The 15896-nt window shown below is 38.6% G+C and overlaps 1 protein-coding gene across 1 annotated transcript in view; it reads right to left on the bottom strand.

Moving 5' to 3' along the window:
- Positions 1 to 15425, bottom strand: part of LOC111660766 (voltage-dependent calcium channel subunit alpha-2/delta-2-like) — a 37910-nt gene extending 22485 nt beyond the window's left edge. Inside the window, exons 1-3 of the mRNA XM_023414157.2 lie at positions 15064 to 15425; positions 5800 to 5881; positions 651 to 767 (exon numbers count right to left, since the gene is read on the bottom strand). Of these exons, the coding sequence (XP_023269925.1) occupies positions 651 to 767; positions 5800 to 5881; positions 15064 to 15179 (315 nt within the window). The 5' untranslated portion in view covers positions 15180 to 15425. The remainder of the gene's footprint in view (positions 1 to 650; positions 768 to 5799; positions 5882 to 15063) is intronic.
- Positions 15426 to 15896: the final 471 nt, after the last annotated feature.

Genomic DNA, 15896 nt, shown 5'->3' with positions numbered 1-15896 from the left:
TATTCAGTCTGCATTTTGTACCACACCAGAACTGTTCTGACAACATCAGGAAAGCTGTCTTTCAAATACCTCTCTGTCATTGCCAAGTTTTTTGGTTGTATTTTGCAAACCCTGTAGCTACTACCAGACATTAAAACAATAGAAAATCAATCTTCTGCATATACTGTGTATCATCTGCAGCTGAGATGTTGCTGCTTTGTGGAAACAAACAACAATGAAAGGCTGTTAAATCTTTACTAAACTTTAATGCAAGTGTTGCAAGAGAGTTGATTTGCTTTGTCAGCAAACTCATCCAGAAGTTTCCCAATGGATAAACAAATCGAATTCTCATTACCACTGGATGGATCTCACTCAGAGCTAACACCTGGTGTCTCTTACAAGAATTTTGTACTGTAAAATAAAAGATAAAATTGAAATGTATAAATGTAATTCTGCATTGTTATTACATGAAATTATATTCCATTTAAAACATTCAATAGATAATATGCTTAATTTTACTTGATCACTCACTGCTACAATTTAGTTCTGAGAGAGTTCACCTCACATTTACATTAAAACAGAAGACGAAATAAGCAGCACATACTGTGGAATCGCACAGTCGGTGGTGTCAATACAGTGTTTCATATTTGTCCGGAAAAAGATATACTTACGTCAAGGGCTTTACGCTTCTTAGCCAGGAGTCTTTCTATGTCTGAGGCCACCTTCTCCACAATCTTCCGAGGCTGATTCTTCACCAGACTAAATCGTCTTCTTTCTTCATTGTATATCTGTAAATTTTTAATGGACAATGTCAAAAACGTAAGAGCAATAACAGCTGCACAGTCAGTCTGTAAGGCCTGTTTCTGCTGACCTAATGTCTTTCTATTGACAATTTGTAACCCTTGACTTTTATTGTCTAAGCTGACTTGGCAAAAAGCTTCGTTGCCATTAATGCAGTTGATTGTTATGGGCAGTATGTGAGTGATGTTATTTGATAAGTCTGTATTTTGTAAAACTAGAGAAGGAAACATTTAAGAAAGTAGATGCAAAAAGGGAAAATCTGAATTGCAACATCTCAGAGAGCATTCCTGAAAGCAGACACAGCCTTATTATTCAAAGCTCATGAATTTGCAAAAGCAAATCCTTTTTATATTTAAATACCGACACAAGGGAATAGTCAGTTGTTGTGTTTGTATGTTCAATCCAAATCTAAATATGGCTCCTTTCATGTAATCTATCCAAACACAATGTCTGTTGTCTTTGGAATAGTTTTCACAGAGGAATCACAGAGTTTTATTCCTAAATGACGCTGACACCATGTGGCAGATATTCTTTTAGCCATAAAGTAAAAGTATCCATGTTAAGATTATCTTCCTCAACTCTTTAAAATAAAAGAACAATCTTGTTATTGACGGATCAAAACATGACATTTCTCTAAAAAGAGTCTTTGAAATCAAAGACAACACATTGACTCGTGACTGCTACATGAAAAAAAAACACACTTGTGTAATAATGGAAGACGTTTCCTGTGGTCTGTAATAACAATATAACATCACAGAGCCAAAGCATGACTTTGTGCAATAAAGTCATGGTGAGATGATTATGAGGTTTGGACCACCTTAAAAATCCTGTCGAGCTGCCTGGTTGAATGTGAGACTTGAAGTGCAACAGCCTGTGATATCGTTTCATATAAGAGGCAGATTGTCCCTTAGATTGAGGTTTATCTTGTGTTCCAATGAAAATAAAAACTACCAAAGAAATTACATATTTGTTATGTGTATATAAAAACCCATTTGAAACCACTCATCTGACTAGACTCCCTGGCTGGGAAGAATAACTCTGACCTTGGGTCTAAAGCTTTCTGCAAACTGAAAGAGCCAGATTCGCCCAGATGATGTTCTTAATGCTCTTCTCCAGAGGGCCTGGAGTTAAATTAGACCACACATGGAAGCACATCACAGTTAACTTTAGAGGATCTGAAATATGGCCTTGCAAACTATTCCTCGTGATGTCTGACACCTGAGAGCTTTAAGGTCATCAGGAGACATCTGGGAATGTCACTAGAGTGAAAGCAGATAATGCTGCATGGAGTAAAACTCCTGTAATATTTTTGTTATAGGCATATTTTTTTTTTTTAAATTCAGTTTTGTTTCAAGCTCATTCCAACTCAGAATGAATAACACTGTAACTGCATGAGCGAACTGAGGTGCAAAGACAGACAAGGTTCACACAGTATATGAAATGTTCGATAATGGCTCGAAATAAGCCGGATCAGGAAGTGAAGTGGATGCAAGTTTCCACCTGCTCAGGACATGTTTTATCACAAACAGGAGCACAAAGCAGTAATTTTAATGCCTTGAGCTCCAAAATCTAAAGAAAAAATAAAAAAAAATTCAAGCCTTGGTATCTAGTGTTGTTTTAGCCCATCACACTCTGTTCACTATGAGGACAGATGTCAGACAGAAGATGAAGACAGGACAGGAGTGGAGACAGTGACCTGGATAAATACATTTGGCAAACCTGCATACATACCATGTGACAGCCCTCAACCTATAAATGGACTTTACAAATTGAAATTGAAGACATCCCTCAAGTCGTGTACTGACCAGATGCTTTACTGGCCCACGATGCACAGATGGGAACATGCAGTAATGAACAGTGTGTTTCTGTGAACTGTGTATGAAGGACAAAAAATAAGTATAAATAAAGAAAGAAAGAAAATAAATAATTAAATACATAAATGAATGCAAAATAAATACATTTTGATCATGAAAAAGGCTATTTCTGTATTTTTACATTTTTCTATTTAATCATACAGTCTACTTGTATTTATTTATTTATTTCTGCATTATTTAATTATTCATTTATATATCTATTCATTTAGTCATGCGTTTCTAGATTTATTCATGTATATATTTCTATATGTGCGTGATCATGTCGTATTCACACTCAGCCTTGTAACACCCGGTTTTCAGCCCTTTATCTGTTTGCGTCTCTCCTTCTCTTTGTGTTCACATATACAGTATTTTAATACTGCTGAATTTCCAATAAAGCTTTTCTCATTTACATGTTTTTCTGTTTCCATTGTCAGACAAAGGAACAAGTCTAAGCAGTAGTAGTAGATTCATCCAATGGATCACACTGCCATAACCAATCTGGCTTTAGACTAAGGTAGGACCGCCGTCCTAATTAATGTACAGACACAGAAATAAATAAATGAATAAATGGGGATATGTAGAAGTAGCATTTTTCATTACTAAAATCCATTTATTTATGCATTTATTTATGTATTTAATTATTTACTTCTGCAGTATAATTTATAATCACGTCATTTTTTGCCCTTAAAATCACATATCGCCAAATTGCTGACATTTTGCTAATGGCCAACATTTAAACTATTTACAGGAAAACAATTCTTCACCACTCTGAAGTTACCAGTGGCTGCACAACACAACCTCAAATTTGACCCAAACACAATAAGATGTTTGGTATTCGTTGACAGAATAGTAATCCGCTCCCATGCTAACAGGCGTAACTAAGATTTTGAACATGGTAAATGTCATACGTTCTGAACACCAGCTTCATTGTGTGAACGTTAGCATGCTGATGTTGAATATCCAATGTCGAGCGCGGGCTGTACCACAGAGACATATCATAATTATCATGGCTTTGTGGTTGAGGAATTGAAAATTACATTTAATTTGAATTTCAGGCATTTCCTCAACAAGAGAAGATTGCGCGGAGCGTTCCAGGCAGAGCAGAACAATTTCTTAACAGAACCAGAGTGGTTTAGGAGCATAGACGGATTAATGAGGACAGAATGAACAAGTGAGTCTCACATCAAGGCATTACTGCAGGCTGCAGGCTGACCATCTGCTCTGCTGTGACACAAACAGAGAGGACACGTGCTGCCGCTCTCTGCTGAGGGAACGCCCCCACACATCTTCCCAGGGCACGGTTCTCTTGCCCCCTGCAGATGATCTTTGGTCCTGATTTTTGGCATTCGTCTTTTCAGGGACAACCCTCACTCCAAGCCACCTGTTACAGTGAGGATGTGAAATAACCCGATACTTGTTGGACACGACAGGTAAATGATATCCTGATGAGTGAGACATGTATTCCCCAACGATGGACAACAATGTTAACATTACTGTGAGAGAAAGCAGGAAACTGGACACCCCCAGTTTTCAGTATATGTGGTTGAAACTTATCATTTTGTGGTTTAAACTTTTCAGTTTCTTCCACAAAGATCAGTTCTGTTGCATGTAGTATTATAAAAGAAAAAGAATCCTCACATTTGAGAAACTGTAACCATCAAATACTTGACAACTATTGATTAATGCCGATTAATTCAGATTTGTCCTTTCCCCTTACAGGAGTTTGATAAAATAACAAATTAAAAAAATAATATTTTATCACTTGTATTGTTGTACTCAAATTTCTCTACTACAATGGAGCTGAATCGAATTGAATCTTTTGTGGTACAGCATAGGAAAGTTACATTTAAAAGATAAGGTGATATATTACATTTCCAAAACTAACAATGAATTGACCAAATAAGCTCGATCTAGCTACTTCCTCTGTGCCACAGAGCTCCAACACACACGAGATACATTGTTGCACATTGTTTGATTACAATGAACTTGGACACTGTCGTTCATTTAGACTCACATACAAAGTCTGTAAATTCTTACAAGCACATCAAATCTGTGGTTGAAAATAGTCCCCACAAATGCATTATTTCATAGGCATTTTGCTTGCTGAAAACACATATGCCCAACTATTTATCCTTTTTATTTTTTTTTAAATGACCTGTGAGCTGTTTGTAAAGATTTCTTCAGTTGGAACCAATGGACTTGGAGCTGCGAGGAAGTGTGTGTTGGTTTTTACCTTTTCATGAGGTTTGTCAACAGTTTGAAATAAATGAGAATATCACCAACCTTATGCTAAGTTTTCAACAGAAATATCTCTTTCTAAAACCATGTCCTGTTAGAAATCTAATAACTGTTTGAAATTGAGCCCATTTAACCTCAATAAAGAAACCAGGTTTCTCTAGGATTTACAGGGTATGATGGTTTGAAAATCAGGTTACTGCAGAGCAGCAGGAATCAGATTACCTTACTGTATGTAATGTAAAACGTAATGTGAAAATGCACCAGATGTGAATATGTAATGACTTCTAACTGGGAGCTTGATGACAGATACGTGTCATGTGCATGAAAACAGTGACAGATGAGCCGTTCTGCCATTAACACTTAACACAGGCAATACATGGTCAGCTTGTGAAAGGTCTGGATTAATATTCATGAATGTTTAAGTTAAAAAACTCATGACCTCATGAAACATTACTCTAGATATTCTAAATCTAACCACTGTTGGCCTGTGTTCAGGCAGCCCTTCAGCTTCAAAGAAATCGTACAATGTGTTCAAGATTGATAATCATTGCAAACAATAGAAGTGCCAGCAAAATTTGGCCACAACATCTAAAAAGCAGAGCATACATTTTGAAAACTGCTGAATATAACAGCTTTCAGAGAGAGTTTTATGTCTGTCCTGGGAAAACATTATGTTATTGGCTGTTCATTACTCTACACGGTGTCCCAGAAAATCATGAAAGAAGAAACAAAGTGGTTTTTAAAAGGCAGACTGTGATTGTCTTCCTGTTTTATGCACTTATTTCGCCTTAGCTCTAACTTAATGGATTTACAGCTGTCTTGCACATTGACTTCTCTGCTCTGTGCTTTCTAATTGAGTTTATGCAGCACTATGATGAATAAGACCTGTACAATGTGAAAAAAAAAAAGAGAGTTACACACTCACCCCTTTCAACTGCTGAGCTCCAGTGATTTGCTGAAAGACTCTGTCAATCTCCTGCTCGATGCGTCTGGCCCAGTGCATTATCCTGTGGATAAACATCAAAGGCTGATTGTCACACAACTTCGACAAATGAAAAAGATGAGTGTGTGTGTGTGTGTGTGTGTGTGTGTGTGTGTGTGTGTGTGTGTGTGTGTGTGTGTGTGTGTGTTTTACAGAAGTATGCAGTGGTGTTGCAACAAAAATAGCTTTTAGCACTGCAAGGATCACAACACAAATTATGAAAATGTGCTTAATTTAAGAAAAAACTAAAACACATAAACGGCTTCAAAGAGACAACCGTACTCTGTAAATTAGAGGATTATTTCTTTTGGCTCTCATTGAAATAAATAAATAAATAAATGAATATCGTTTTAAAATGTATTAAATGAATACAAAATGTGCTTCTACGTTGCAACCTACACAATAAAAAAGGCTCCAGTGATCCAGACATTACAGACACATGCAGGAAAACTTGACTGGTAACCTATCAACAATATCCCTTCAAGAAAATAATACATCCATTCGTCTTATTACCACTGATTACACCAGTTCAGCAACAGAAAAGAAGCTTACAAGAGCTGCATCCATCTTTAAAGTTGAGAGTAAGCCCTGAGATTTTACTAACACCACCTAATCAGCTTTGTTGACTAATCATCATAATTCTGTGAAAGGATATTTCCAAAGCAAAGAAATATATACCATTTGCTACATCATTATTCGGTACATAAATAGCTTTTTAAAATCTGCGGTGGCAGCCGCACATTACTTGATGCAACTGGAATTTGTCACAATGTCAGAGACAGAGCAACTAATGAGCCAGAATAAATAAAACATCCGCTGTGATGTGAGCGGCGAGAGGGAGAGGTATACTGTACTGCACATGTACGCATATTTAACAATCTCTGAGCAGAACACCTTAAAGCTGAAAATTTGAAATATGTCATGGAGTTTTGATGATCTTGTGTTGTCAAGCTGCTGTTCAGACAATGAACTGCAGTCAAATGAAGGTTGTTTTCTGTTTATGGTTGAGTCCATATTTTCCTACACTGTTCTGAACCAGAAGACAAAATCCACACACAACTTTCTCTGAAGATGTCACTTATTGTAATTTTACAGTGCAGTATTACAGTACATTACTGTGCTATATTTGGCCAAAACCTGATTTTATACAATTCTACTTTGTGTTCAGTTACATCAGAGGACTCCAAATTTATATTTACAATCTGTTTTGTCTGAAAAATATATTCAAAATTCTTAATGTTTGATGATAGAAATGTAGAAACGTAATTGTATTTCTAATCACCTGGTTAAATGATCTAAACGAGGACAAAGTTACTGTTCTATTCAGAAAAAAAATAAAAATTGTTAAGTTATTCAGAGGACATGATATCTACTGTATATCATAAAAAGGCTTAACATAACCCACTATAATAAACCACTGGCCTATTCTTCAGCTAGCTGGATGACCATGCTCTACAATAGAAGTCTGTCAGTTCCTTCCCCACTTTTCATCCTAAAGATTTTGTTTATGATGTGCAAATTCCTTTGTAATGTCGAAACATTCACTACTGGACACACAAACGCTCACAACATGAGCTGGATTTGTTAAGAGTGAGTCCCCAGGCTGGGGTAGTGAAACAGTGTGTTGAGAATTCATCAAAGTCAGCAGCGGAAACACCAGTGATATCATCAACAACAACAACAACAACAACGACGACAACCACTGCACCTGATGATGGGGCACTGCCAGAATCAACAGGAACATTTTTGACCAATAAAAGGTTTGGCTATCTTGATATTTAATTAATACGATTCCAACAGCAGCAGCACTCCTAATAATCTCTCTGTTAAATGTCAACTCCAACACATTAATCACACCCACCAGCGGACACACACCAGAAATGCCAGAACCACAAGCCAGCAGTATATCAGCACACGTGGCCCCAGCAGCTAATTCCCTCCCAGCCCACACAAACATCCTCCTGGATGTTGAAGAGGCTTTAACAACGAACTGAGGACGCACAGTCCAATAAAGGGCTTCTGATTCTCCAAATTCAAAATATGTACTGCAAGTATATATTGCTCCTTTAGGATGTCCAGAAAACCATACTGGACTTGTTTAATGCACTTGGATATAGTATCTCCTTCAGAAACACCATCTTCTCTTTCCTTCTAGATCAATTTCATTATTTTTAGAATGTAAACTCACAGGGAGAAACGTCAAGCATTGAAGTGACATAAAAGGAAACTCAGGATGAATCTTTAGAGGCCAGCTGCTTTCTTGCCAGTGTCCCGAAAATAGAAATTTGCAGTTTAAGTTTTTTCTCCTTTCAATAAAAATACAGGTATAAATCTTTTCTGTAAGTAAAATCTATTTCTATTTAGATCACATTCAGAAAACAACTGCAACTGGTTAACAAGCTTTTGAGATTTACCTGACCTGCCAGTGACCACAGCCTCAAGTGTGGACTACTCCAAACAATCACAAGGTCAGATGGCAGTGGGACAAAGACGAGAGGCATGTAGGGTCAGAGAATTTGGCCAGCACACTCTTTCTCTGCATTTAATTATTTCAAGATAAAAACAATTATATGAAAGAAAACATTTAATTACAACTAATTGTTGTTTCAACTTCCCTATAAACACTTCTCATATATACAAACTGCTGGCAGAATGGCTGCAAATGCAGCTGACAGGGACATCAAAATAAAATCCAATACTAGCACTTATACAAATGAGATCATTTTATAGGTGTTATGTTTCTCTGATTATGTTTGTGTCCAATTTCACTTGGTAACGCACTGCTACAACAATGTAGCACAACAAAGGAAGCTAATCTAGCCTGTTAGCATTAGCGTCAACCACCTTGGAATAATGCATGATCACTATAAAGTCTGAATAAATTCTATTACATTTGCTGGTAACAGCAGGCGGCAGCTGAAGATTTCACTGTTGAGGAAATTGATTTTACAGCATGGAGATTAAATCAATTCACTTTTGGATTCTGTGTTAATATTGGTTGAATTCAACAACTTTATATGTTTTCTTCCCAACTGCACCAACGATGCATTTTTAATTAGCTACGACTCTGATGCCTCTGACTGGATTTTTCTCATGGTACAATGTAGTCATTACATATACCATATGCCATATACAATGTTCAGTTTACAGGGGCACAAAATCGCATTTCTTCCACGCAATATGATAAACAGACATAAAACAAGCACAAAGACTAGTAGCTCAGGGCTCATGGGTATTATCGTAGTTAGAGTCATCCATCACACCAAAATGACAAAATTTCTCGAAGATGAAATAAAACTGCTGGCTACAGCATTAACCTACAGGGTTGTTACATCATCTAGGAGAGTCTGGTTCACTTATACTGAGGATATCATTTAAAGAAAAATATATAACGAGAACCCATAATGGGAACTCTACAGAACCACATATTTTCCACAATGTCTCTGTGGAAAATCTTTTGATAAATACAGTGTGCCATAAGTCCATGATGATTTTGAATCGATGAAACAAAAAACGGCATCACACTATCTTCATTGCTCTGACTCTCTTCCTCTAAGATGTGCTCTCAGTGACAGATACTGTGGCATAATCACATCCCAATCAGCAACTTCAAAGCAGCACACACAATCCTACACAACCTATCAGAACACAAGCAGCACACTGCGGTATAAGAACCAGTGTCTTTCATATTCAGTGCATTTATGCAACATTGACGCCACAGGGAACAGAACTGCTTAGATGCTAAACATGCTCTAAAGATGAGTAAATACTATACTATTTATGTTACAGACTCCCTGTATGCTCAGAATTTGCCACCCTATCCTCAAGATACCCTGAGGATCACTGAATGGTCGTAGCCTCACTAAAGATTCCTAGCTCCCTCCGTTCACCTGCCTCCTTCCAGTGTTTCAACCTTCACTCATTGGCTGATCAGATGATCCTACAGTTCCGTCTGCATGGCCAAAAGAATTAAAAGAAGTCTTTGGGGTGGTGAAACATTTATTTGAGCTTTTTACCTAAATTAGTTTGAACCAGGGAAATAAATCTTAATACCGAGAAAATCCTGTAAGTGCCCACAGAGTCGATCCATTATCAGTCAGACAGCTCCCAGCAGAGTTACAAGACAGCAACACAGATTAAAGTCTTGTCGAGCTTGTTTCTAGTGTCAGACGAGCCACAAATCTCAACTCAACTGTCCAGATCCACAGCAAGACACAACTTTTTTTTGGATGTTGCCAAGCTTTCCCTTTCTCTTTTGATGCTAGTATCAGCTGAAACTTAGGGCGTGAAACACTTTCGGACCTGAAGATGAATAGAGAGCCCTCAGTACAGGACTAGACTTTTTTCACTGAAGTAGAACATTACCTCTGGGTTTCTACAAAATGCCAAGTTAAGGGAACGGTGTGAAAAACTAAGATGTAAGCCATCTAGCAACATCAAGACTATCACTCTGAGGGCCCATTAAAGACATGATTGAATGCCTGATGAAGAGTCTTTGACGACCACAGCACTATCTAAAAGTGAAATTATTTTCAGTTTGAGGCAGTAAGTGAAAAAGAGCTGCAGCAGGGAGCAGCTTTTTACCCTCTCCGTGGTGACAACTGTGAATGTAGTAACCATCAGGAAACATATGCATTGCCTGATAAACTATTTCAAAAACATACTCCAGTTGTCATTGAGCTTAATTTTCTATTAAGCTGTCATAGGCCAATGTGTTAATGTTATTACTGTGAGCGCTGAAACCAAGGCCACCTTGGCTGATCTAATGTTTTTATGAAATGATAAATGAACAGTTCCTGCCACAGAGACACTTTTCCCAACTATAAAAGATTGCACGGAACAATGGCGAGTCAGCATCTTGTCCTTTTCACACAATTCTTATATGTTTGGTAGAAATATATCTAAAATAAAAATATCCTTGAAACTTTCACAGGTGATCTCGGGATTATTCTCTGAACAGTCTAACTTTACACAGTCTGTTGATCTCTCATCAAAAAAAGTTTTCACGTGTGCATATTTAGTGATAACATCAGCAATCCTCACATAGAGGAAAATCTATAAAGTGTAAGAGAGGAGTACATGTACAGACTTACAGGATCATTACATGCGCAAAATGGGTTCTATAAAATCTCGACCGCAAACTGTGTCACACTGTGCAATATCAATTTTGAAGCATGTCAGATGCAACAAATGCTTCATGAATTTACACCATCCATCTGCACCGCCTACGTTTTGAAACTGCTGCAAAAAATGTTTCAGCAAACTGCCCTCTTCAGGCTTCAGCTAAACAAAGCAGTTTGCCCTCGGTTTTTTTTTTTTTTTTTCGAAAATGCAGCAAAAAGTTTTTTTACTTAACACATAAACAGTGCTTTGTTAGTTTGTAGATGTGGTTTATAGCACCAATAACATTGTGAGAATTAAATTTCTGACATTATCAGATTTGCTGTCTCTGATATAAAATACATTGAGAGTGGACTTGTCTCAGTGTCACTTAGGACTACCATTTAGGATTATTATTCAGTGCCTCTATACATTTAGGGAAACTTAAATTTCAGTGTTATCTTTAATCCTTGAAATAGGTCAAATAGGATTTTTAACATAAACTATTACATTAGTATGTGCCAGTTTTCTTACATGACTGTAGCCCACAGAACTGCAGAGCAGCTTTAGCTGTGTGAGTCAGTGCAGCTAAAGCACAAACCCAAGTTATTTTATCATGTGCTCCATTTGCTCTCCTCTAGAGAGGGATATCAGAAAAGTCTGTATCGCAGTGCTGCGATGAGGCGGCTTGTGCTTCTACTCTGTTACCTGCTATTCTCACACACCCCTGGGACAAGAGCGAGAGGAGCTCTGCGTGATGTGACCCATATTCACTTACAGTGGAGAGAATGAGAGGTTGAGAGGGTGGAGCAGCAGAGCGATAGGTGGAGGCAGGTAGAGGAGACATTTAGAGGTTTATGTGTATGGGTTCTATCAATTTATCTATTTAGAACCATAGCCTGCTAAAAATTCAATTCATATTCACTTGCAGTAGTAAATATGATTTGTAGGAGGCATAACGCGGTCCCAGTTACAATTTTAGCAATGTAAGGGGCATGGCTCTAGGGATGGCAGTGTCAAGTCTATCGGTCAGTTCACCACATTGGTTCCAGACTGATATATTTCAGCAGCAACTGGATGGATTGGACATGAAATCTTGTGCGGACATTGGTGGTCCTCAGACAATGAATTCTACTGACTTTGTTGATCTCGATTTTTTCCTCTACTGAGGTTCACGTTCATGGTTTCAAATGAAATGTTTCAACAGCTGTTGGATGGACTGTCAAGAATTTGTTTCATACATTCATTTCTATCTCAAGATGAACTGGTATGACTCCAGTGATCCAATACCTTTTGTACTAATTGGCTAATTATAGGATTCAAACACAATAAACATGGCTAACATGATAAACATAGTTATCACAGTATGTCATTGTGAGCATGTTAGCATGCTGACAGTAGAATTCAACCGAAAGCACCACTGTAGTCTCACAGAGCTGTTAGCATGGCTACAAACTCTCAGTCTTGTTATTAAATATTTGGCAAAAGTCCACTACACAAACAAGATGTTTGGACTCTGCCTTCCTCAGCATGAGTGTGTGTGTTAACCAGGTGCCTTGACATTTCTTTTATTTCCCCACAAGCAAATTGTAATGAACATTTTTATGATTATGTTCAGGCAGCTCTAAACACAATGCTTAGGTGAGGGGAACATATGGTGGCCTTCACAGCTCAACGCACTACAACTTAAGAAGACACAGCAAATTCAGGAAAATGTCTCCATCAATTTCACACATGTACAACATATTTCTGTATTTGGTTGTGTTGTCAAATTGATGAAGATGTTTTCTAAATTTACTTGTCTTTTGTGCATTTGCATGTGTCTTATTGAGTTGCAGTGTTGAGCTCTCAGGGCCACTGTAGAAACATGATGTTTGGTTTAAAAAAAAAGAAAAAAGAAAAAGCCAGTTCTGACTTGAACCACAAATTTAACCAAAAACAAGCAGTGCTGCAACAAGTACTAGATTTAACTGTCTTGTCAATCAAAAGAAACCTAATCAACAAAGAAGCACAAATGCCGAAATGTGAGTATACGCTGCTCCTCTGTTTTAGATCACTGTACATTGATTACATTTTGCTTGTGTTTTCATGTGTTTCTTCTCACCAGTTGAGCATCAGCCGGTTTTTCTTCCTGCCTCTGTTCAACCTCCACACACGTTGCACTTTACTAATTGTTTTTGTAGAATAAATCTTGCTAACTGAAACACTGACAGCCTTGCTCGCATCAGAGCACTCTTGTTTGTTTGTTGTTCCCATATGAGTCCAATTCATCCAGCTTTAGGTCTATTCCACATTTTTCTACTGAGGATCATGCATTTCCCACACTTTGAGAACCGTTGGATTAATTGGTCAATAAAGTTACAGCCTTAAAACCATGATTTTCCCCATAACCTTAACCAAGTTTTTTAGTAGCACGATGCAGACTCCAGCCTCTAGTGTCAAAGTCTTGTTCTGTGCAGGATGAGGATGCCACTCTTCCTAGACTGGAAAAAAAATATTGCCAAATATCTATCTATCTATCTATATGCAGAGACAGAAAGCATGAGGCAGAGTCAAGACAGAAGGGGCGGGAGTGGAGAGGGCGAAGTGAGAGAGGGAGAAGGGGAATAAATCCTCACTGCTGCAGTATTAATTCTTAATTGGAATGAGATGCTGTTCTTCAGCGTAGCGATTCTGCTTCATTTAGCTTACATGAAGAGACCCAGGGCAGAGGGCTGTGTAGCTGTTTCAGAGCACTCAGCAGAAAAATCCGTGCAAAGGAGGAGGAGGAGGAGGAGCAGCAGCAGGAGGAGAGAGCAGCAGCTATACCCTACTTGAAATAACCCAATTCATCATGAAATTCACACATACACACACCTCCCAGATTTATAGATCCCATTCCTAATTGGTAAATACATCTTGGTTCTCCAGTTGTGATTGGCCAGAAATCCCTCACTGTGTGCCCCGAAGATGAGTGGACCATCTGGCCTGTTCCTCCCTCCAGAGCAGCCTGATTGCAGAGCCTGGAGGTGGGCCCGGATAACTGCAGTCTCAACTTAAGTGCCAGCTGTACTTAACAGTAATGGGTTAAAGGTTAAGAATGAAGAACTAAGCACGCGATCGATTAAAAAAAGGAAAAAAAACAGAAGAGGAATGCTTCTAATGCAGGAATTCCACCAGTATTCACAGTAAAAAACCACACCTTTATTCTTCTATTCAATGTAGTAGACCTACTACTAGTACTACTGAGGCATGCAGTACTACTAGTAGCTATTATGGTACTGTTGGTTGACTCAAAAGGTTGTCGAAAGGCGGGTGTTTCACAAAATAAAATAAATGTTTTGCTCTTTACTTGAAAGCAGGCATGGAAAAATCTAGTACTGGCGCACAAGAACAGCAGGGGGAACACAGAGAAGGGAAAAAAAAAAGAAAAGAAAAAAAACCCTCTTCAGTTTTGCAACAATTGCACAGACTTGATGGTAGGTGCCAAATATAGTCTCTGACAACTTAAACTAATTAAAGCCATGGTCAACCTCACCTATTCCTTCACTGGCATTCATTTACTCAAAGTTAAGTCTCACTTCACATCACTGCTCGCCATCACTGCCATTATTTTTTTTTAAATTAATGACACCCAGATTTAACATTAAAGGAAAAACATTAGGGTAATGAGTGTAATGTTGAATGATATAAACATCATTTTTTTAGGAAATATACCAATTGCTCTATAGCTTTAACTATTCAGGGAATTTCAAATGAAGGCTAGAACTAATCATATAGTAATGGAGCATATAAATTATTGTCCAAATCCTACTAATTATATCTAATATTAAGGCCAACTTGATAATTAGCTCTTCTGTTTGACTAAAACAATATATGCCTGTAAATGATCTCAATAGCTTTCTCATGTATGCCCAGTCATAGTGTGGACTACACCTTACAGAGCCCTGAGCTTTAAATACCCAGCGTTTACATTGATGTAATCGCCAACACTGTCAAATTATATAACGGCAAAAAATAAAACAGGATGACTGAAGTATCTCCTGGCAACAGAGCTGAGTGGACAAGCCCAAAGTTGTCTCCCATCAGAGCCCCGCTATGTTTTCAATCAGGGTGCCTATTACTTACGTGTATTGCTGGGGGAATGTGAGAGCCGCTGCTCCAGGCCACGATGCGCTGAAAATCAAGATAATCTGGATAGATACCAAGCAGACGATGCTGCAAGACCTTTTGCCTATCGCCATTTTCCATTAAAAAAATATTCTCGTCACGGGGTTTCGGTGCGTGAATGAAGCGCTCCGGACTGTCTCCGGGGACATATAAACGAGGAGCTGTGGTGTGAACCTCCGGCTCAGTTTCCCGACGAGTTCATATCGGTTTCTATTGTCAAGTGGACGCGGAGGAGGCAGGCAATGGCCGTGGAGGCATCGCGGACGATGGGAGATGCACGAATGCAGCTGCCAAGACACTGCAGAGTCTCTCCTCCTGCTCCCACATACACCACCACCACCACAAGCTCACAGGCCGGCGCGTCCACAACAGCTCTCTCCCCCTCTCTCTCTTTCTCTCTCTCTCTCTCTCTGTCTCTCTTTCTCTCTCTCTCTCCAGCAGCCCGTGGATCCAGGCGCGTTCACGCTCACCAGGCAACAGAGGAGCAGTAGAAGAGTCTAGTTTGGCTTTATTTATCTCTGCAGAGCCACGTGGGATTTGTCATCGGCATAAATTTAGTTTTTATTCAAGACTGACCGCCAGCTCGTCTGTATGAGGCACTGGAGGCCTGGAGGATGCTACAGTTAAAGCACTTGAGGGTCACTGACTGCAACTAAATTAAGAAACCGTTAAAACTACTGCTTCACTCCCCCAAAAGACTGCATCACCAATCGGGCCCCAACCCCCAAGGGCCCTACAAATCCCACATTTAGCCTTCTGTAAATCATTTGGTTTTGGACATTTAACTGAAA

The sequence above is a fragment of the Seriola lalandi genome, unplaced genomic scaffold (genome assembly GCF_002814215.2).
Source record: "Seriola lalandi dorsalis isolate HSWRI2012SDOR001 ecotype SW California unplaced genomic scaffold, Sedor1 jcf7180002054522, whole genome shotgun sequence".
NCBI classification, from domain to species: Eukaryota; Metazoa; Chordata; class Actinopteri; order Carangiformes; family Carangidae; genus Seriola; species Seriola lalandi.
The sequence above is the reverse complement of the archived record's forward strand: the minus strand, read 5'-3'. Positions and strand labels throughout refer to the sequence as shown.